Source organism: Hemitrygon akajei, chromosome 12, assembly GCF_048418815.1.
Source record: "Hemitrygon akajei chromosome 12, sHemAka1.3, whole genome shotgun sequence".
NCBI lineage: Eukaryota > Metazoa > Chordata > Chondrichthyes > Myliobatiformes > Dasyatidae > Hemitrygon > Hemitrygon akajei.
The window spans coordinates 69,298,949-69,322,713 of NC_133135.1; the positions used below are offsets into that span (position 1 = coordinate 69,298,949).

The window sequence follows — 23,765 nt, forward strand, 5'->3', positions numbered from 1 at the left end:
TCAGGAACTGCTCAATATAAGCTGAATGTGGTTAATTGCATAGAAAAATATAAATGAATTGCCTGAACGGCAGAATACTCACTATATACAACACTGCGATTCATTTTCTTGGGGACATTCGCAGTGAATACAAGAAACACAATAGAATCAAAGAATGATCGCCATCAACCAATATGCAAAAGACAACAAATTGTGCAAGTACAAGAAAAGTAATAATAATGATAAATAAATAAGCAATAAATATCAAGAACGTGAGATGAAAAATCCTTGAAAGTGAGTTCATAGATTGTGGGAACAGTTCATTGATGGAGTGAGTGAAGTTATCCCCTCTGGTTCAAGAGCCTGATGGTTGAGGGGTAGTAACAGTTCCTCTTCCTGATGGCAGCAGTGAGAAGAGAGTGTGGCCTGGAGAGTGGAGGTGATTCCTTGATTCCTTGACACTGCTCTCCTGTGACAGCACTTTGTGTAGATATGCAATGATATTACTGTTGCATCCTAATTCATTCCATTCATTCTCCTTGTTCTTTGGGTGAGGATGCCTGGTGGGCATAGTCCTTTTGCCACTAAAGCCTAAACTTTAAGTTGCCATATTATGTGCAAATATTAAGAGAGAGTTCCAATCCTGTTATCTACTGTCAAGAATGTGACAGCTAGATTTCTGTGTTTGCCCATGATATAAATATTACCAATGATTATTTTGGAATTGCACTTACTATGAATGCTTTGATTCTAGTTGTTGAAGATCTACACAAAATCCGTGAGCCAGTTCCAAACATGAAGGCTATCTACTTCATTACTCCAACAGAAAAGGTATTTTTCCTTAATAAAGCACGCAGAATGAGGAAAGCATGTTTCTGATTCTGCATTATGGAGCTGTAGCTCAAAGAATTTATTTTCAATACCTCTTCGGAACATTTTAATTTTAGCATGGAAGGAAAATATGTATAATTTTCTTTAAAAATAAAAAGGCAGTAAAGAAGATTGTCTTCATTAGTGTGCTGAACTTTATTTATTGTTAAGCTATATGCAGTATTTGTTATTGGTGTAAGATTGAATGGATAACTGCAAAATGCACAATTTTTATTTGTAGAGATATTAATATTTACATAAACCTTTATATTGATTTTAAAGCAAATGCTCAAAACTCGATGTTGAAACTTTTGAGTGTATTATGTATGAATAACCCGTAAGTTGTCCTATTTTATGATTTCTATCTGTATTTTAAAATTCTGTCTGTAAAATTCTTTTACTTTCCAGTCTGTAGATGCACTTATAAATGACTTCAGAAAACAGAACAAGTATAAAGCAGCTTATGTTTACTTCACTGACTGTAAGTCACTTCATTTTATTTGGTGTCATTCCTTTCCACAGTAATTAATTGCTATGTTGGATATGTTTTAGCCTAAACATAACCAGACTGTCATTTTGAGACTTACATGGCCTGAGCTGGTAATCAAATCACAAGCAAGAGAAAATCTGCAGATGCTGGAAATCCCAGCAATACACGCAAAATGCTGGAAGAACTCTGTAGGCCAGGCAGCATCGATGGGGCATAAAAGCACAGTCGATGTTTCGGGCAGAAACCCTTCGGCAGGACTGGAGTAGATTTAGAAAGTGGGGAGTGGGTGCCGAGAGAAACTCCAGGTGATAGGTGAAACCTGGAGGGGGAGGGATAAATTAAAGAGCTAGGAAGTTGATTAGTGAAAGAGATAGAAGACCATGGAAGAAATAAAGAAGTGGGGAGGCAATAGGCGACACTTCACCTGTGAATCTGTTGGGGTCGTTTACTGTGCTCGGTGCTTCCAGCGTGGCCTCCTGTATATCAGTGAGACCTGACGTAGATTGGGAGACCGCTTCACCGAGTATCTTTGCTCCGTCCGCCAGGGCAAGCAGGATCTCCCAGTGACCACCAATTTCCCATCCCCTTTTCCCTCCCTCAGCTTATCTCCTTGCCCACCCATCGCCTCCCTCTGGTGCTCCTCGCCCCTTTTTTTTTCTTCCATGGCCTTCTGTCTCTTTCACCAATCAACTTCCCAGCTCTTTAATTCATCCCTCCCCCTCCAGGTTTCACCTATCACCTGGTATTTCTCTCTCCCCTCCTCCCACCTTTCAAATCTACTCCTCAGCTTTTTTCCCTCTAGTCCTGCCGAAGGGTTTTGGCCCAAAATGATGACTGTACTTTTTACCACAGATGCTTCTTGGCCTGCTGAGTTCCTCCAGCATTTTGTGTGTGTTGGCTTGATCTAGTCAGTATTGATGCATTGGTTAAGGCTTATAACGGGTGTTGTTTTTGGTACTGTTTTGTTGGTGGATAAAACCTAAATTGGTATTTGGCAGTTTGCTAACGTCTACAACGCAGACATAGATTTAAACTTGTTTTTACTTAAGGTCCAGAATTGGACTTCTTTCTCTCTAATCCAGTGTTTCCTGCTTTGTTGATACTGAGGAGCAAGCAATTATGTTTTGTAGATATAATGTGTTGTCCTGCTTTTCAGATGTATGAATAATATAAATTTCTCTAAATGAAATGTTGCTGAGCACTAAAGCTACATGATCCACCAGAGTAAAACTGGGACTTGATTTTCTCACATTTTAACAAAATTAGCACAGAAATTTCTGAGATGTTATTTAAAAAATCCTCATGTCAGGGCATGAAAAGCTACGAGGAGATGGCAGGAGAATGGGGATGAGAGGGAAATGGATCAGCCATGATGAAATGGCGGAGCAGACTCAATGGGCCAAATGGTCTAATTCTGCTCCTATATCTTATGGGCTTTATTTTCTTCAATAACAGAAGCTTATGGATGAACTTTTATGCAGAATTACAAGTTCAGGCCAAGTGATATCTGAACAAAATGCAATGGGAGCCTGTATCATATTTTAAAGTAAATTTGTAAGCAATGTTAGAGTGAGAGATAAAGTTTGTAAATTCAGTTATAGTGATGTTAAAATTTTAAATCAATTTGTTTGGTTCAGGTGGTAATTGCTAAACTGATGGAACTATAATGTTATGGATTCTGAATTATTATACTTTGGGCATTTATTTTGTTTGCGAAGGAAATACTGATGACTGAACTACTCAGTCCAATGCATTTTCTTTTGAATAATGGAGATATAAGAGCTTAGCTGGGACTTTAAATGCCTTAAAACTGATAATATGTACGATTATTTATTAATCAGAATACAAGTACGGTTTGAAAATACTTGATTTTCAGAATCAGGTTTATTATCACTGTCGTATATGATGAGAAACTTGTTCTTTTGCAGCAGCATTACAGTGCAAAGACATAAAATTACAGAATTAGTAAATAGGTAAAGAATTAACAGTGAGCTAGTGTTCATGGAGAGGGGAAAGAACTTCTCCTGAATCATTGAGTTTGGGTCTTCAGAATCCTTCCCCTGGCAGTAGTAACAAGGAGAGAGCATATCCCCTTTGGCGAGGGTCCTTAATGATGGATGCTGCCTTCCTGAGGCTCTGCCTCTTGGACTTAAAGTTGATCACCTTTTGCACTGCTGAACCCTCAGTGAGAACTGGTGCATGTTCTAAAGTCTTCACCACCTTGAAGTCGCAGTCAATTCCTTGGTCTTGTTGATGTTGAATGTAAGGTTGTTTGTTGTGACCAGGCAACTGATCACAGTCCTGTATGCCTCCTCGTTGTCATTTTGTTCCAATTAACATTTTCCAGTTGTGCTCCCATATGTTAAGGTTTGGTGTTTGGCACAAAATTGCAGTCAACATATTGGCAAATCAGTAAATCAGTCTGTATGCTTTATTATCTAAAGCGTGAATGAGCATAAACAGGTTCAGAAAACTCAATATATCGAATGCTGCCATCGCCAAACAAGAAACAGTCCAAATCGACGCATTTTAAATCATACTCGGGGACCTCAGTCAGGCTTGTTTGTTTGAAAGCTCTGCCCAATTATCATCAGTACTTAACCTGCAGCACCAGGGGTCCCAATACACTCTACCATTGCTGTAGTACAATAAGGAACACCTGCCGTTCCATGCCCAGACCGCATTTCGAGAAATCAGGAGAGGCTATGGGCTTGATATGAGTCAGTGGACCGCCCGGTGTTCAAAGACTCATCAGACAATCTGAATGAATACACCATGGTTGTCATAGACTTTATAAAAACAGTCATAGATGAGTGTGCACCACAAAATCATTCAGAGAGTTTCCCAACCAGGAGCCCTGAATGACCATGCGATCTGCAATCTGCTAAGGGCCAGATCAGTAGTATTCAGATCTGGTGACCAAGTAAGATACAAGAGGTCCAGGTATGATCTCCGGAAAGCCATCTCGTGGTGCGCAAAATGGTAATTGCGGACAAAACTTGAAATCACTGGGGGATGCTCAACAGCTTTGGCAGGGCTTGAATCCTATTACCTCATAAAAAAATGAAACCAAGCGACATAGATAACAACAAGGCTTTGCTTCCAGATGAGCTCAATGCCTCTATGCTCAGAGAAATGTTACCTCCTCATTAAGTGTGTGTCCATAGTGTTGGGAAGGTTATTTGCAAACCATTTGGCAATTGTTGGTGTTAGAACTGACCTCAGCTATATAGCTATTTTTGTATTTCAATGAGTTTAGAACTGCAGCTCTAAAAAAGAAACCTCACACCAGTGGAAGCTTACACCTTGGGCCTACATGCCCAAGTAGTAGCTACATTGTGCTTTGAGGCTCAGTCTTAAATGCTCTACCGTCAAGTCCTCCCATTCAATAGAGCTCTTCATTGACAATTTCTCATTGTAAATTTATTCCTCTTATTGCTCAGGTCTCCGTTAGTCTCAGTATTTGCTCATACGCTAAAAGCTTTGAGATCATGAATGGCTGCTTTAGCCTGTACGATGGGTGGTTGATAAGTTTGTGGCCTAAGGTAGAATGAGATGAGTTATGCAACTGTCATTACATGCACATGCAGGTCAACTCTTTGAGTGATTATGCAGAAAGTTTGAATAACTCATCAACGGCGATTTATAAGTTTGTGGCCTAAGGTAGAAGGAGATGAGTTATGCTCCATGACCGCTGGACCAAGTGTGTAAATGTAGGAGGGGACTATGTTGAAAAATAAATGTGCTACGTTTTCTAAAATTGACTCCTTCTACTTAGGCCACAAACTTATCAATCACCCCTCGTATATGCAATTGCCCTTTATGAAGAGTAATAGTGTGTCTCCCTTTTGACTTATGCCACTATGACTGAAATTAAGGTGTGTGACTGTGGAGATAGACTAGTTCAGAGGTGTAGACTCTCAGCATATTGACATTTCTAATTTACTCTTTTAAATATATACAGTACTTGATCTGTGAAATGTAGAAAAGTGGATATTCAGTGCTGCTGAAATAACCTTTTTTTTAAATTTTAGATTGTCCTGATAATCTCTTCAGTCAATTAAAAACTACATGTGCAAAACCTATAAAACGTTGCAAAGAAGTTAATATTTCCTTTCTTTCATATGAATCACAGGTAAATATTTCTGTGGTTTTTAAAATGTGTTCAAATTTGTGGTGTTTAATTCAGCATGCTAAAAACAAATATGATGTTGCTGTTTGGCTGAAAGTGAAATAACCTTTTGCTTTTTCTAAGGGCAAAAAGGCTGCATCTTGAATGATGCAGTGTAACCCCACCCCGATGGGCTTACGTTAATGCAAAAACACTTATTTTTGTCAGAATACAATTGGTGCACCTGTTTTTGTTCAACTGCATCTGCTTGATTGCTTTGAATATGCTTTTGAAAGCACAGAACTTTCAGAAGAATCAATAGCCAGCGAATGTATACTGAAAGATATTCATCTTAATTTGAGTGATGGCATATTCAAGACTTCTTGTGATATTTACATCAGACCCTGTGGAATTACATTCTGCCAAATATTATGTCATAGATAAATAAGAAGGAAATGTCATTTACCTTTCCTCACTTGCTGACAAAGTTTAGAAAGATTATTTCAAGAGGCTGAAGTATGAACATGAGGAAAATTGTTTTTAGGAAAAGACAAACACGATGAGCTCCTGTCTATGGTTTTATTTGTCTGCATAACACATAGTTGCTGTGAATAGGAAACATATAGAGAGCTGAGTGAAATCGTAACAGAATCATAAGAACAGTTTCCTTAGGGCATTGTATTTCTGAACATTGAAGGAGTAGTTACTGTTTAGCTATAGTCTGTATCTGTTTAAGCTGTTGAAAAGTACAAGTTTTATCTAAGCTTATCTTTGCAAAAACTAGATAAATAAAAATCTTTGTCCAACACCTGGGTACATTACAGAATTGTCAAATGTCCAGTGGGTTAATGTGAGTAGGTCACTGGGACACCCTTTGTGGGGTAAAAACTAAACATCTAGGTTGACTGCCACTTGAGTTCGATGCTGTGCATCCAGGTGTGAGCACTAATTTTTATCATGGTAATAAATTCAGCCATTCTCCCAGTAATTGATGAAAAAGAAATGGGTTTATAATTATTGTTGCAGTTTGATTGTCTTAAAAGTACTAATTTCCATGAGTAGGATCTACCCTGCATCTCTTGACTCACCTTGCAGATGTTTAGTACTTTGTAGACTTCACCCCACTTAGCGTAGTTCTGAGATGGAGCACCCATCCCTGAATTTTAACCCCGCTATGCAAGTGACATCGAACTCAGAAAGTTAATTCTTTAAAATTTCTTTTCTTCTTCCCCACCGCATTATCATCTAGGTATTCATCTTTGACATTCCTGATGCATTTTCCTCAATTTATAGTCCAACGTCAAAAGACAAAAATAACATTATGGAAATGATGGCAGAGAAAATTGCAACTGTGTGTGCAACATTGGATGAAAATCCTGGTGTCCGCTACAGAAGGGAACGTGGAAATAATTACAGGTCCATTTTGATATGCTTACATTACAATTTAATCTTTTTATTCATCCCATTAGTCAATGTATGAATTGCACTGTCACCATTGTGTTTCCTGGGTTATTATTCTGCAAAATGTTTTCACATTTCATATTGACTTCAAGAAACCATTAAAGTTTTATTACAGCAACATTATCAAATATTTTAGTAGGTTTATTAGATGCCACTACGTATCACCAGTTCTCATTGCCCCTTAGTAAATGTTCTTTCTTCTGTGCAGTTGAGTAGTGCAAGGAAGATGTAAAGTTAGCTCTTCTCAAATGGGTCACTTGCTGTTGTTGACCTTAGAATCCCTGATCTGGGATGGTACATTGTCAAGGCTGCCAGATACTGAATGCTTTCGGATTGGAGATTGTGTATGCATAAACGTTGTAGTAATTCCTATTAATGTTCCTTTATATAGTCTGCTAACACTCACCAATCCACAGTTTTACGTAAAGAATTGCCACGTACAAGATAGAGTGTCGTCTTGGTCTATGGAAATGAGGTTCAGCTCGAGTCAGAACTTTCAGGATGCTAGCAAGGATATAATGTTGAGACTTTATAAATCACTGGTAGAGCCTCATTGTGAGCAGTTTGTCATATGAAGAGTGTTTGATGGCTCTGGGCCTGTATTCATTATAATTCAGAAGAATGAGGGGTGACCACATTGAAACCTATTGAATGGTGAAAGGCCTTGACAGAGTGGATGTGAAGAGGATGTTTCCTATGGTGGGAGAGTCTAAGAGCAGAGGACACAGCCACAGAATAGAGGGGTGTCTTTTAGCATTGGAGATGAGGAATTTCTTTAGCCAGAGAGTGGTGAATCTGTGGAATTCTTTGCCACAGGCGGCTGTGGAGGCCAAGTCTTTATGTAAATTTAAGACAGAGGTCAATATATTCTTGATTGGTTAGGGTATGAAGGAATAGAGAGAGAAGGCAGGAGATTGGGGCTGAGAGGAAAATTTGATCAGCCATGGTGAAATGGTGGAGCAGACTCGATGGGCCGAATAGCCTAATTCTGCTCCAATGATGTATGGTCTTATAACTGGAGTGTGTGGAAGAGGATTTAATGTAACTAGCATTACATTATCTCAGAGAAAATTGCTGAACTATAGGTGAAACTGTTTATCTATGATGTTCATTTCTGGTTTTTGCCAATTCACAAAAGGGGGAAAATAAAGGGAAGGTTCCTACCCATGCCTTTTATGGTCACTGGCCTTGCACTGCAGGCAGTAGGGGGCTGGTTATCCATTTTGTCAGTCAGGAAATTGACTCAGCAAAGAGATGTGTAAATTAAAAAGGGGCAACCTCACTCTCTACTGCCACTGCCTACAATAAGCTTATCTGTTACATAGACTATGACCTGTGCAAACTGAACTTTGACAGTATATGACTCAACTTCCTTGAGAAATTAAATTAAATTAGGAGTCAAAGTAAAAAGAATGATGATTCATTTCCAATAAATTAGGTACATATACTATATCAATGAGTGGAACTTTACTCGTGGCTTGCCAACTTGTAACAGAACTAATGGAGCTCTCAATTTGAGCATTTATTGCAAGATTTCAGATTCTATGTAATAGCTATCTGCTTTCTAATGCTATCTTATATGATGCATTATTTTGTTGTTGCACACTACTAGAATAGTGTAGTATCTGCTAGATTTCCCTCAATGATAAATTATTAATAAAAAGGGAAACTCTTTTAATAACTTCTTTATATAAGCTTCAATAATGGAATTTATGTTTTGTTTTTGACAAGGTTGCAAAGTAAAATGGAATCAGCATTTTCTTCTTCTTCCAAAATGATATTTTTGATTTTATTTCCAGTTTCACTGAAAATAATGCAGAGTATCTTGCAAATCTGGTAGAGGAAAAGCTGGCAGAACATTATAAACTAGCTGACGACTGCAATATAAAGGTATGGTATGTTTAAATAAATTGAATCGTACACTGTGATACCTAATTACTAAATTGCAATTCAATCTGATAGAATGCAACTACTCATTTTGAAGTGAAAGTGCTGGGGAAGGTTTACTAATTGCCTCTTGCAACCTATCAACCAGATGAGATTAGGTGGGTTGAGCTTATCACTGAGGTGGGAGCTACCACAATTTAACCTCCATTCCAAACCCTGGCCTTTTTCCATATTCTCTAATATCCTTATCTTCCAACAATATCTACCCTTTTTCTACATGTTTATTGACATTGCATTGATAACCCTTCTGTTGAGTGGATGAGATGCCCTCAAACTCTGTTGACTGTTGAAAATCGCATGTCCTTGCTCCTGATGCCTATTATTGTGAATTCCTGCTAACTAACACCCTTATTGTATAAATTGCATTCTTTTCTTCAAATCTCTTCATACGTCACTCACTATCAATTCCATGTCTTTGGGATGTTTTACTACAAAAGAGATGCTCTGTGTATACTGTTGTTGATAACCATTCTGTATGGTTTGTAACATTTCAGGGTAAAACACAGTCACAGCTTCTGATAATTGACCGTGGCTTTGATCCAGTATCAACACTCTTGCATGAGCTAACTTTCCAAGCTATGGCTTATGACTTGGTTCCAATTGAAAATAACATTTATAGGTAAGCTTGCACAATCTTCATTTCACAATGCTGATTTGATACAACATTTATTGAAGGTTGGAATTTCTTCTAGAAATAGTTGCTTAAATGAAGTTGCTTCTAAATTCATGCTCACTCATGATTGTTTTAGTCTTCCTTCACTCAGCATTATTGATAATAATTACCGACTGTATTATGCAGGAAATATGGAAATATAGGGCTAACTTAATTTCCTGATTCCTTCCTCAATTTATTGACATGCTCCACCTACGGTTTGCTTTCTGGGGTTATCTCATCCAAATTGCATTTGCAAGTTGGCATTCCTTAACTCATCAGTTCCGTTTGAATTAAGATACTCAGTCAAAAGTTGAACAGTCTATGCTCCAAACCTATACTGGTACTGCTCCCCAACTTTTCCTTCACTACATTGACAACTACGTTGGTGCTGCTTCCTGCACCCATGCTGAGCTCATCAATTTCATCAACTTTGTTCCACCCAGCCCTCAAATTCACTTGGTCCATCTCGAACACTTCTCTCCCTTTTCTCAATCTCTTGGTCTCCATCTTTGGAGACGGACTGTCCACTGACATCTTCTATAAACCCAGTGACTCTCATAGCTACCTTGACTATATCTCTTCCCACCCTGCCAAATGCAAAAATGCTATTCCCTATTCCCAGTTCCTCTGTCTCTGCTGCACCTGCTCCCAGGATGAGATTTTCCATTCCAGGACATGTCAAAGGTCCTCTTTCTTAAAGGATCATGGTTTCCCTTCTGCCATCATCAACGATGCCCTCACCCACATCTCCGCCATTTCCCGCACTTCAGCCCTCACTCCATCCTCCCGTCACCACAACAATGACCGAGTTCCCCTTGCCCTCACCTACCACCCCACAAGCCTCCAGATCCAGCATATTATCCTCCGCAACTTCTGCCACCTTCAACAGGACCCCACCACTAAACACATCTTTCCCTCTCTACCCCTCTCTGTTTTCCACAGGGATCGTTCCTTCTGCAACTCCCTGGTCCACACGTCCCTCCCCACGGATCTCCCACATGGCACTTATCCTTGAAAGTGTAAGAGCTACACCTCCTCTCTTACCACCATTCAGGGCCCCAAACAGTCCTTCCAGGTGAGGCAACACCTCACTTATGAGTCTGTCGGGGTCATCTATTGCATCCGGTGCTCCCAGTGAGGCTTCCTCTACATCGGCGAGACCCGACACAGATTGGGGGACCGCTTCGTTGAGCACCTACGCTCCGTCCGCCACAACAGACAGGATCTCCCGGTTGCCACCCACTTCAACTCTGCTTCACATTCCCATTCGGGTATGTCCATACATGGCCTCCTCTACTGCCATGATGAGGCCAAACTCAGGTTGGAGGAGCAACACCTCATATATCATCTGGGTAGTCTCCAGCCCTTTGGCATGAACATTGAATTCTCCAACTTCCAGTAATTCCCTCCCCTTCCCTTCCCCTCCCATCCCCCATCCCAGTTTCACTCTGCCTCCTCCTCCAGCTGCCTATCAACTCCCTCATGGTTCTGCCTCCTTCTACTACCCATAGTGCTTTCCTCTTACATTCCTTCTTCACCTTTCCTGCCTATCCTCTCCCTGCTTCCCCTCCCCCACCCCTCGATCTTTCCTCTGATTGGTTTTTCACCTGGCACCTTCCACCCTCCCCCCACCTTCTTTATAGGGCCCCTGCCCCCTCCTTCTTCAGTCCTGATGAAGGGTCTTGGCCCGAAACGTTGACTTTTCGTTTCCACGGATCCTGCTCAACCTGCTGAGTTCCTCCAGCGTGCTGTGCGTGTCAAAATTATTCTTCCTATCAGACTTAAACTTAAGAAAATATGGACACCTGTGACTCTGCTGGGGTGCTTTATTGTATCCAGTGCCTCTGGTATGGCCTCCTCTATGCCAGTAAAACCCGACATAGATTGCAGGACCACTCCACCAAGTTCATTCATCCTGTCTGCTGCAACAGCCAAGATCTCCCGGTGGCCTCCCAGTTCAATTTGACTTCCTACTCTCATACAAACATGTCTATCCATGGCATTGTCTACTGCCATGATGAGGCTAAACTCAGTTTGGAGGAGCAACACATCATATTCTGTCTGGGTAGTCCTCAACCTCATGGCACGAACATCGATTTCTCTGACTTCCGGGAACAACCCTGCTCTGTTCCCCCACCCCAATTTTTTTTTCTTCTTCTTTTCCTCATTTCCTATTCTGGTGGTGCTCTCACCCCCTTCTGTTCCCCTCCCCTTCCCTTATAATCTGCTCATTACCTTGCTCTTGTTCCCCACCTCCTTCTCTGTATTCCATGATCCAATGTCCTCCTTTATTAGATTTCTTGTTCCTCAACCCTTTACATCTTCGTGCTATCACCTCCCAGCCTCTCACATCATATCCCCTTCACCGCACACCCACCTCTTCCCTCACCTGGAATTATCTATCACTGCCAGCTTGTACTCAACCCACTTCCTTCTACCTTCTTACTCTGGGTTCTGCCACCTTCCTTTCCAGTCCTGGTGAAGAGGCTTGGCCTAGAATGACAACTGTTGATTTTTCTGATGTGCTGAGTTCCTCCAATGTTGTGTGTCTGCGTAACACACCAATATCATTCAGAGATTTTTAAAGAAAGCAAGCTTTTGTTCAAGTTATAATGTTAAAATGAGTTAAAAGTTTCATCCTGAGACCCTGTGTGCTGTTAAAGAAGGATTTACTGACTAGCTATGACATATATATTAAAACTGGGTAAAATTTCAGTGTTACTTTTTGGTTCAGATGCTTTAAGTCGGCATGTGCCAACCAGCATTTTGTGTCTGTCGCTCAAGATTCTCAAAATCTCTTGTGTTTATTAAGTGTGCCAAAGTTGCTGTTTTTGGCTTAATCAGATTTAATTTGGAATTTCACATTCTGGAGCAGTGAGTAAGGAGATTTAAAGCATTTAATCATAAGTATTATTCTTCTGCTTTGATCATAATCACTAATAGTTGGGTGATATGTGGGATATCACAGTGGGGTCTGACTCTCCTGACTTGTCATCTTATAAGCAGTGATACACCAGTACACTTGTGGATTGATAGGGTGTGGCTCTCTGAAATGGATTTTCTATTCCATAAAATGTCCATGACATTATGTTTTTCTTTTTATTAAGTTTCAAATTAGTAAACATAGCAATATTGATAACGGTACATAGAGATCGGGATTACATTAATAACGGTTAACATGGACAAATACAGATTCCAAGTAACAAATGGAGTTTAGCCTCCCAATCTCTTAGTAACAACCCATGAAAAAGATATTTTATAAAGAGAGAGAAAAAAAAACCCTAAACTAAAAAAAAGCAAACAAAGATTGGGCTGCCGTATTTCATCGGTTAAAATTATAGTTTGTCGTCAACTCCGCTCCTCTATACATGAACAGAAAAATTACTAAAAAACGATTCAGAAAGGGTCAACTTACATCATATGAAAATATTGAATAAATGGCCTCCAAGTTTCTTCAAATTTAACGGAAGGGTCCATAGTACCACTCGTAATTTTTTCCAAGTTTAAACATGCTGTTGTTTGGGAAAACCATTGAAATGTGATAGGGGGTTGGAATCTTTCCACTTAAGTAAAATGGATCTTCTGGCTATTAATGTAACAAATGCAATTAGACGACAAGCTGATAAGGATAAATGACTGGAGTCTATCACTGGTAGTCTTAAAATTGCATTAATAGGATGAGGTTGTAAATCAACACGCAGAACTACTGAAATAATATCAAAAATATCTTTCCAATATTTTCCTAGAAGAGAAAGACCAGAACATATGTGTCAAGGAAGCTACTTCAGAATTACATCTATTACAAACAAGATTTATATGGCAGTAAAAACGAGCTAACTTATCCTTATGAGCTTTAGGTTGTATCAAAGCGTGTCTGGCACACATTGAAGAAGGATTAATTAGTTTAAGAATTTTCTTCCATTTCTCTGTAGACAAAGATATTTGAAGTTCTCTTTCCCACTCATTTTTAATTTTATCAGATGTACCTAGACGTATTGTCATAATCAGATCATAAATAATTGCTACTAAACTCTTCTGATAGGGGTTTAAACCTAAATTTTTTCCTGTAAATTCAATTTGATGTGATATCGGAAAGGTAGGTAAAGTAGCGTTCAGGAAGTTTCTAATCTGTAAATATCTGAAAAAGTGTGATCTAGGCAAATTATATTTATTCGACAACTGTTCAAAAGACATAAAACAATCATCTATGAATAAATCACGAAAACATGTTATTCCTTTTGTTTTCCATAAAAGAAAAGCTTGATCAATTCTAGATGATTAGAAGAAAAAATTAGATATAATAGAACTTGACAGGATAAATTTATTCAATCCAAAAAATTTATGAAATTGAAACCATATTGTATGTTTAATTATTGGATTTATCATTTGTTTATTTAATTTAGTAAGTGTAAAGGGAAACGCAGCTCCTAAAATAGAAGCCAGTGAAAACCCCTGTATAGACTCCCACTCGAGGTTCATCCATCGTAGACATTGAGTTTCATCCAACTCTTGTGTCCAAAATGTTAAATATCAAATATTAATTGCCCAATAATAAAATCTAAGATTTGGCAAAGCCAAACTGCCTTCCTTTTTGATTTCTGTAAATATTTCTTACTTAACCTGGGATTTCTATTCTGCCATATATATGAAGAAATTTTAGAATCAATAATATCAAAAAAAAGATTTAGGGATAAAAATTGATACTGCCTGAAATAGATACAGAAATTTAGGTAAAATAATCATCTTGATAGCATTTATTCTACCAATCAAAGATAAGGACAATGGGAACCATTTAGTAAACAGTTGTTTAACATGATCAATTAAGGGTAAGAAATTAACTTTAAATAGATCCTTATACTTCTTAGTAATTTTAACACCCAAATAAATAAAATAATCAGTAACCAATCTAAATGGTGATTGTCTCTAAATTGGAACTTGCATATTTAATAGGAAAAGCATACTCTTATCAAGATTCAATTTATAACTAGAAGAACTACTAAACTGAGCAAGTAGTGTTATTACTGCAGGAATGGATTTCTCTGAGTTTGAGATATATAATAATAGGTCATCTGCATATAGTGATACCTTATACGTCCCATTCCCATGAATAATGCCAAGTATATTAGGTGAATCAAGAATAGTAATTGCCAAGGGCTCCAGGGCAATATCAGAAAGTAAAGGGCTTAAAGGACAGCCCTGTCTAGTACCTCGAAAAAGCCTAAAAAAAGGGGATCTCTGATTATTGGTAAATACAGCAGCCAAAGGTGTATGATCCAAGATATAAATTTTGAGCTAACATTAAATTTCTCAAGTATATTAAATAAATATTCCCATTAAAGTCTGTCAAACGCCTTCTCAGCGTCAAGCGAAATAACACATTCTGGAGTATTAGATTAATTAGTGTATGCAATGTTCATTAACCTCCTAACATTAAAATATGAGTAACGATTTTTAATAAACCCTGTCTGATCCTCGGAGATAATTTGAGGCAATACCTTCTCTAATCTAATTGCTAATATTTTGGAAAAGATTTTAGAATCCACATTCAACAAAGATGTATTCAGTGGGTTCTTTATCTTTTTTTAGGAATTAAAGAAATAGATGCTTCATAAAAGGATTGTGGTAATTTACCTACTAATAAAACATCTTTAAAAATTCTACGTAACCAGGGAGAAAGTAAATCTGAAAAAGATTTTTAAAAATGACATTATGTTTTTGTCTTCATCTTAATAGATATCAAATAAAAGAAGAGTCAACATCCAAAGAGGCTCTTTTAGATGAGGATGACACACTCTGGGTAAATTTGCGGCATCTACATATTGCAGAAGTTAGCGAGTATGTATATGCTCTCTTCAATTAAAAGTTTGAAATATTATAATATTACAAAAATGTTTTTTCACTATTAATAAAAGGTTTAAGTATCAACGTCTGTTTGGAGCTGATATATGTATCTGTCAGCTAGAAAATCTGATGCAATATTTGTTGTAATTCCTTTACACTCTGTGAAGCAAGTTCATGAAGGAAATTGCTGTATCTTGAAAAATCTGGCTTCGGACAAAATCTTGAAAAATTAACCAACAAGTTAAAATAAATGTACTTTCAAAGGAAATTGAATATATATCATTTGAGATCTAATTATTAATGTATTGAAGTCAAGCAACTTTCAAATAGTGTAATGGAAGAGGCTCACCATATGATAATTAAGTGAACTATAATCTCCAGGCTGTTGTAATTTCTTCAGTGCCACAGCAGCTGTACAGGTATCTCTCTGCCCTTGTGCACTTGGCATGAAACTCTCAAATGCAATCAACTTATTCATGAGCTTGCTGAATGAGAAGTACTTAAACTTGGATGTTTAAATTTTTGTCAAGTACCATCAACAGGAACAGAATGAAAAGCTTCAGTGCCCCTTTATTGCTTTATCTCAATATTTCATCTACTGTTTTTCTGCACGTTAGTTGGACTTCAGAAATTTTCTCAGAAAACATAGCCATTCATTGATCAATGACCCTGTATGTAAATCCTGATTTTGCAAAGCTTGCTCACACAACTGTTAGACTCCAAGAAATCTGAAATGTTATTCAACAATTGAACTTTGAAGTCTTAAAGGGGCACAACTGTACCTTGGAAGCAGAAAATAAGGTAGTCTATTTAATTGCTTGATGCACTTGCCCTACTAAGTGAATATAAACTGATGCTTCTCTATGACATACGTTTTCTTTTCTAAAATGTGGTTTTCTCTTCATAATAGCTGATAGTATTTATAACAGTGCCATTCCATTCCCACTCTGCTCTCACCTCTGCCCCTCTTTCTCAGAAATGCAGCTGAAGCTGAAGTCAGAAACACAGAGGAATCCCTCTTGGGTTTGCCTTCAGTGCCATTAGCCATCATGTTCAACGGATCATCCTTTACCAATTTCTGGCAGAATAGAACAGCTCAGCGCAGCTTTCTTCCTCTTCCTCTTTTAGTATTCCAAATAAATAATTTCCTTGCAACATCTTGGTCCATCCCTCCATCTCCCTCCCACAACACCTTGCTAAGCACTTGCAGGATATGTTACAGTCCTCTTTTAACTTTTATACTTCTATTGACTTTATTTAAACTTCCAGTTTATGTTTCCTTTAATATTTGATTTAAGGTGAGCAATTCTACAGAAGATACAGTGTATTTTAAAACATTCTCTAAAGGGATGGAACACCAATACTGTGGGAGGCCAGGGTTTGCTTCTTGGAAAGCCTGCAAGTGATGTTGCTAGGTTATTTTCTTAATGTAAAGAGGGGAGAGCCACCTCTGGAATTGTGCATGTTGGGGTAAATACATTCCATGATTGCTTCAGAGCATTGAACTCAAGGCTTTCTGCATCAGTTGGAAGGAATGGATGAAGAACTATGCCTGATAGGCATCTTTGACTTCGAACACTACACATCCAAACCCTACAGTACTGATCATTTTCTTTCTGCTGAAGGCGCAAAAGAACTTAAAGTGCCTCTTTTTTACAAGCCCTTTAAAAGCAACTTGCTGTACATCTCCACTCCATAGGCCAGCAGATAAATAAATCTCCTTCTGATACCATTTTCTAAGTTCTAAGTGGTCTGCTACAAAGTGCAAATGGTTTAGAATCGGCATCAGGTTTAATATCACCGGCATATGTCATGAAATGTATTTACTTAGCAGCAGCAGCAGTACAATGCAATACACGGTGCATTCTTATTAGCTTGTCACTGTAATACCACAGTAACAATCTCTTGCTCAATGTCAGCAAGACCAAGAGCTGAGGTGGAAATGAGAGGTCCATGAACCAGTCCTCATTGGGGAATTGGAGGTGGAGACAGCCAGAAACTTTAAATTCCTTGGTGTTATCATTTCAGATGACTTGTGCTGGGTCCTGCAGGTAAGTGTCATTACAAAGAAAGCACAGCAGTACCTCTACTTTCTTAGAAGCATGCTAAAATTCGGCATGTCATCTGAAACTTAGACAAACTTCTATAGATATGTGTTGGAGAATATATTGACTGGTTGCATCATGGCCTGATATGGAAACGCCAATGTCCTAGATCAGAAAAACCTACAAAAATTACTGGATGCAGCCTAGTCCATCGCAAATAAAGTGCTCTCCACCATTGAGCACATCTACATGGAGTCCTATCGCAGGAAAGCAGCTGGCTACTTCACTGCCTGGTATGGGAACTGTACCTCCCTTAATCGCAGGACTCTGCAGAGTGGTGCAGACAGCCCAACTCATCTGTAGTTGTGAACTTCCCATGATTCAGGACATTTACAAAGACAGGTGTGTAAAAAGGGCTCGTAGGATCATTGGGGACCCAAGCCATCCCAACCACAATCTATTCCAGCTACTACCATCTGGGAAGTGGTACCACAGCATAAAAGCCAGGACCCACAGGCTCTGGGATAGCTTCTTCCACCAGGCCATCAGACTGATGAACTCACGCTGACTATATTAAATTGACTGTTCTATTTATTCTAAATTATTATGATTGCTATGATATTACTATGATTGCACATTGCACATTTAGATGAAGATTTTTACTCCTCATGTATGTGAAGGATGTAAGAAATAAAGTCAATTCAATTCAATTCCATCATGAAGGACCCCCACCGCCCAGGGCTTGCTCTCTTCTCGCTGCTGCCATCAGGAAGGAGGTACAGGAACCTCAAGAACCCACATCACCAGGTTCAAGAACAGTTACTACCCCTCAACCATCAGGCTCTTGAACCAGAGGGGATAACTTCACTTGCCTCAACACCAAACTGTTTCCACAACCTGTGGACTCACATTCAAGGACTCTTCATCTCATGTTCTTGATATTTATTGATTATTTATTCTTTCCTCTTTTTGTATTTGTATAGTTTGTTGTCTCTTATATATTGGCGTTTCCCTGTCTTGTTGGATGTGTTCTTTCTTTGGTTCTATTGTGCTTCTTTGTATTTACTGTAAATGCCTGCAAGAAAATGAATCTCAGGGTTGTATATTCTGACATACTATCAATGTACTTTGATAATAAATTGACTTTGAACTTTGACTTGTTCCTTCCAAGATGTAAACATTTTTACCTTGACATAGTTTATCTCATAATTGTCCACTTGGTGTTTACAGTGATCTTGTCCAAGGTGTATTAATGCTCCAGCCAGAGTTAAACTGCAATTCTGGAGACATATTATGGTGACTAAATAGATTCTTCAGGATACCAGCCAATGAATAACAATACAGTAACAGCAAATATTGTGAGAAGGTGAAATTATTATCACAAATATGATTGATCTTTTAAATTATCAAGATAAACTTGAAAATCTTTTTGACATTGGGGTTTGGAGAGAATAGTTCATGAATCGTATTAATGGAAGAGAAGCATCTTCTTCCATGGAGGACTTTTTCCGTAGTTCCTTGCACACTAGTTGATTGCTATAAAATTGACATTGAATTTGTTGACTGTAGGAGCTGTAAGTGTGAAGGAATGAATTATTCTGATGTATTAAAAATAAGCATTCTATATACTTACTTTTGCACAGGACAATACCAAAATTGGTAAAGGAACTTGCCCAAAGTAGCAAGACAACAGAAGGAAAAGTAAGTTTTCTTTTCACCTTTGTACATGCAAGAAATCTTGGATCATTGCACAGAGAGACTCCCCTGTGAGTTTGCTGAGAAGAAACAGGACTGAGAACTAGTCATGGGCTTTTTCCTTCGGGGATGGTTTCACTGGCTGTAGTTACAGAATATCTCACATGGACTTGACAGCCCCATATTCTTGCCTAATACCCCTGGATTGGGGCTTGCAAAAGATGATTGAGGTCACCTGTTGATAATCCGTGAAGAGCTGGAGACCTTGCAGACAATAGTCAGAGCAGGTGACTCCTTTCATCTAAGCAATAGAGAAATCTTCTGATGCAAGCTAGGCCTCTAAAGATTGTGTGGAATTGGTTTGTGTTCTCTGGCAATCGGAAGAATGAAAGCTGATCTCTTTGAAATGCATAAAACTCTGAGCTGGCTTGATATGGATAACACTGATAGGATCTTTCTGCAGGAGGGAATCATAGTATGCTCAAACAAAACTTTGGAAGCTAAAGCAGAGAATATTTGTATATAAGCAGCAGTGAAAGTGAGCAGTTGATCCTGAGAGATGAGGAAGAAGCTCTTTAGACTTGAGTCATTATACTTCTCTGCCAGAGAGAACTATGAGCCTTCAGTTTATGAATATCAAAACTGAGAATGATAGATTTATGGGTGATAAGGGAATAGGGCAGGAAGAGGTGTAGAATTTCATATTCAAAGTTGCATTGAAGGTGTGGCGAGGCTGGTACAGTCTACTCCTGTTCCCATTTCTTTTGTTCTTCTGAATAAAGTAAATAGACCTTGGTCTTGGAATGAAACATTATAATAAATAGGAACATGATGAAGGACAAAAATAAATGAATGTTATTCAACAGTAGTCCACTTATGCAACTGATTTTGGGATAAGGATAACGGAAGTGATCGTGGAACACTCCAGCAAATGGGATGAAGTAAGATGGGCCAAGTCACTGTCCTCAATAACAACTTTTTGTGAAATAAAGATAATTTAATTCCAACTGTTGGTTTCCATTCTCATTACAAAGTTTGGCCAGCCGCAGGATGTGATTGCCTCTACTTGGACAACATGCAAATTTGAACTGAAACTTGGTAGCAATTTTTCTAACTACGCTTCATTTTACAGGTCACCGTAGGTTCTTTATCTCAAATGATGAAGAAGTTGCCTGCTTTCCGAAGACAAAAGGCTAAGGTATTGCATTGAGATTTGTGTATTCTACTCTGTGCTGCAGCCATTTCTAGTTAGCCCATTTACATAGCATATTTCTTCCTCTGTAGCTATTCTTAATCTTAGTTCATTGCAATGTGCTGCCATTGCTATTACTCCATTTGCAAAATAGACAATAAACAAATAAGATTTTTAAAAATTCCAGTGTGATTAAGTTGCATCTTCTAGGAAAAAGACCCTGCACTTTATTTAATATAGTGCTAGATGCTTTAAAAAAATGCATCACAATTTGATAGCAGAGTTTTGATAGAGAACAGTTACTGATGTGGAATATCAAGGAAAGGTGAATGACCCTGAGAGTGTTCAAGAGTCAAATGTGATGGATGATGGCTGGATATTGAATGAGCAGGGCAGGTTTAAGTCATTAACTGCATAAATTTAAGGAAGAACTAAAGCTGGAAGAATGGCTAATTATGTATTATGTTGGTGCTATTGATGCTGCTTATTTAACAATTATGTTATAGACAAGTAAGAATATTATATTTTGAAGTACTATTTTATAATCTTGCTACTTTTAAAAATAAGAAAGATCAAATATCACACCTGTATGGTGGAAGACACAACTTAATTGATATTAACACCATTGTTCTGGAATGATAGATTATGGCCTCATTGAAGGCTACATTGGTGTAATGATAATTTAAATCACACAAAGTAGTCATATATAATTTCTAACACCACTGGTATTAAAATGTACTGCATAAGTGCTCTATTGCCACATTAATGAAACACAAGAAAAAAAGTCTCGATGCCTGGGATATTTATAATTAAATGGTTAGGGGTCAGTTGCACAATGTGACCATAAGCAACTGAACATGAAATTAGTACTATTGTGTAGATCTTTTGAATAAGATGTCTTCTTTAACCTGTGGCACATTTTCCCTCCCTCCTCTTTTCTTTGCAGCAAACAGTCCACCTGACTCTAGCTGAAGATTGTATGAAGCGTTTCCACGGGATGGTAGAAAAACTGTGCAAGGCCGAACAGGTATACAGCATTCTTTGGGCTCAGAAATGCTGGATATTTAACTATAACATATTTTGATATGTTGGACCATAAAAATGTTTTTTTTTTATTATCTGAAGTAGAGTTTTCCAGAGATTTGCAGAGTATTGATTTCCATTATTATTAAACCACTGTTTCTTTTCTTAAGGACCTGGCTGTTGGAACAGATGCACAAAGCCAGAAAATTAAGGACCCCATGAGAATCATTCTGCCTTTTTTGCTGGACAAAAATATTGGAGATTATGATAAATTAAGGATCATCTTGCTCTATATCTTCCATGTAAATGGTACAGTAAATGTAACAAGCATTACAGATCCAATAATTGTTTGGCTTCCTACATGTGAGTCCAAATCTCACAAAAGATGAACAATTTTACATGTTAGCATACATCTTTAATTAAGATTGTGGCACTACCACTAATTTGTGATATTTTACTATGGCTTTATTTTCCTGATCAAGATGTTTAGACCCAATTAAATGAAGTTGGTTTGTCACAAGAAAATATAATGGTCGCCTGATTATAGGAAGAAAGTAAAAGCCATAGAGAGGGCACAGAGGGAAATTACCAGGATGCCTTGATTAGATTCAATGTGTTATGAAGACAGGTTGGAGTAAAGAAGGATGAGAGATGACTTGATAGAGGTGAACATTGATTGAGGGATAGCCAATGATGTTTTACCAGGGCACAGTATTTTAAGGTGATTGGAGAAAAGTAAAGGGGTGTTGTAAGAGGTAAGTTCTTTACACAGAGAGCGGTGGATATATGGAACACATCGCCAGGGTTGGTGGTAGAGGGCGATACACTTGGGGCATTTAAGAAAGTCTTAGACAGGTACGTGAGTGATGGAAAAATGGAGAGCTTTGTAGACGGGAATGGTTAGATTGATATTAGTAGGTTAAGAGGTCAGTGCAACATCATGGGCTGAAGAGCCTGTACTTTGCTGCAGTACTCTATATTCTACAGTATATAATGATGTGATTGAGCCTTTTCTTAGTGTTGTAAGAATATTTTTCAGACTATATCTCAATGCTTACCTTAAAATTAAGATGCATTAAGTAAACATGCTGGAGTTTTGATGCATTATTTTGTGTTGAGAATTAATGTACTGAAATTTCTACTACTCTGCTTTAAATAGATCTGTGAAATTATGCTTTAGAATGCAAAAAAGTCCCTTTTTCTTTTGTTTCTTTTTACTGCTGAATACAAATTGATGTAAGATACACACGAAGAAAATTTTGTCAGTGACAACTGTACACGTGTAAACTGCCCTATTCTAAAGGTGTAACATACCAATCCTATAATCAGATGAAAAGTAAATGAAGGATTTTTAAAAATTTCTTTTAAAGAAACATTATGTTGTCCCATCATGTTGCCTAATAATTACTTGGCAATGTTTGTAAGCAGGTCTTAACCTCATTTAAAGAGCATATACAGTACTCAAGAAAATTTGCAAATATTCTCTGTTTTGAAATATCTAATAATAGAATAAATGGCTTCAATAAGGAAAACTTGTGGAATTACTTAACTTGGGCCTTGTGTTCTGTTCTTAGGACATAAGTCTTGGATCAAAAGTATTTTAATTTTATTTTTACATCTCCTCATACCAGAAATGCCAAATAAACTGTTTATTTCTAATAACTAGGAGTCCTGTTCCTTCATCCTTTCAATAAAAAAATAACATTTAATCTGATAACTGCAATTCTATATTAATTTGTACAGTTCGTTTAAAAAAAACTGTGAAGAACATTCGAGCAAGCTTTTGCCCTTTCCTTCTCCATTTCCTCAACGTCTAACCTCTCTAATTTTGCAGTATGGTGAACTAATCTGCTAATTCAATGAGCTAGGCATATTTGGGAACTGTTTTAGCAGACATTTTGCATATTCAAGTGTTTGGTACAATGGTACTTTGGGAAAAATGTATAGATGAGTTCATAGCTTACAAATTTGAAAAATAAAGCTCATGGAATGTTGTGATAATTATTGAATGTGTTAAAATTTAAATTAACACAACTAGCAATGACTCAGAAGAGGAATGTAAATGTTTTTACTTTCTGTTATAGGAACGACGGAAGAGAATCTTAGCAAGCTCATCCAGCATGGAAGAGTTGAAAGTAACTCTGACATCATTAAAAACTGGAAATTTCTTGATGTACCCATTCTCTCTGTAAGTTTAAATTGTTTAATCTTTGTGCCTCTGGTTTAAGTCAGACTTCATACTGGTACACTAAATTAATTTAAAAAAAAATATTTTAACGCTTTTCTCATCATTGGGGAGAAATAATATTGATGGAATTGATATTAAGTGTTTCCTATCTGATTTCTTTTCCCCAGCTGGGCTAGTGCCTTCCTTAAGTGAAACATTAAGCACAAATGTTTCTTAAAAAAGCAATTGAAATTATACAACACACAAAATGTTGACGGAACTTAGCAAG

At 37.8% G+C, this 23,765-nt stretch overlaps 1 protein-coding gene across 2 annotated transcripts in view; it reads left to right on the forward strand.

The window, feature by feature from the left end:
• The window catches only part of stxbp3 (syntaxin binding protein 3), a 56,539-nt gene that overhangs the window by 21,206 nt on the left and 11,568 nt on the right, over window positions 1-23,765 (forward strand). For both annotated transcript variants that reach the window (XM_073063419.1, XM_073063420.1), the window contains exons 4-15: window positions 734-810; window positions 1,258-1,330; window positions 5,374-5,474; window positions 6,700-6,866; window positions 8,711-8,801; window positions 9,353-9,477; window positions 15,247-15,348; window positions 19,043-19,100; window positions 20,227-20,292; window positions 21,233-21,313; window positions 21,480-21,618; window positions 23,394-23,497. In XM_073063419.1, coding sequence (XP_072919520.1) covers window positions 734-810; window positions 1,258-1,330; window positions 5,374-5,474; window positions 6,700-6,866; window positions 8,711-8,801; window positions 9,353-9,477; window positions 15,247-15,348; window positions 19,043-19,100; window positions 20,227-20,292; window positions 21,233-21,313; window positions 21,480-21,618; window positions 23,394-23,497 — 1,184 coding nt within the window. The remainder of the gene's footprint in view (window positions 1-733; window positions 811-1,257; window positions 1,331-5,373; window positions 5,475-6,699; window positions 6,867-8,710; window positions 8,802-9,352; window positions 9,478-15,246; window positions 15,349-19,042; window positions 19,101-20,226; window positions 20,293-21,232; window positions 21,314-21,479; window positions 21,619-23,393; window positions 23,498-23,765) is intronic.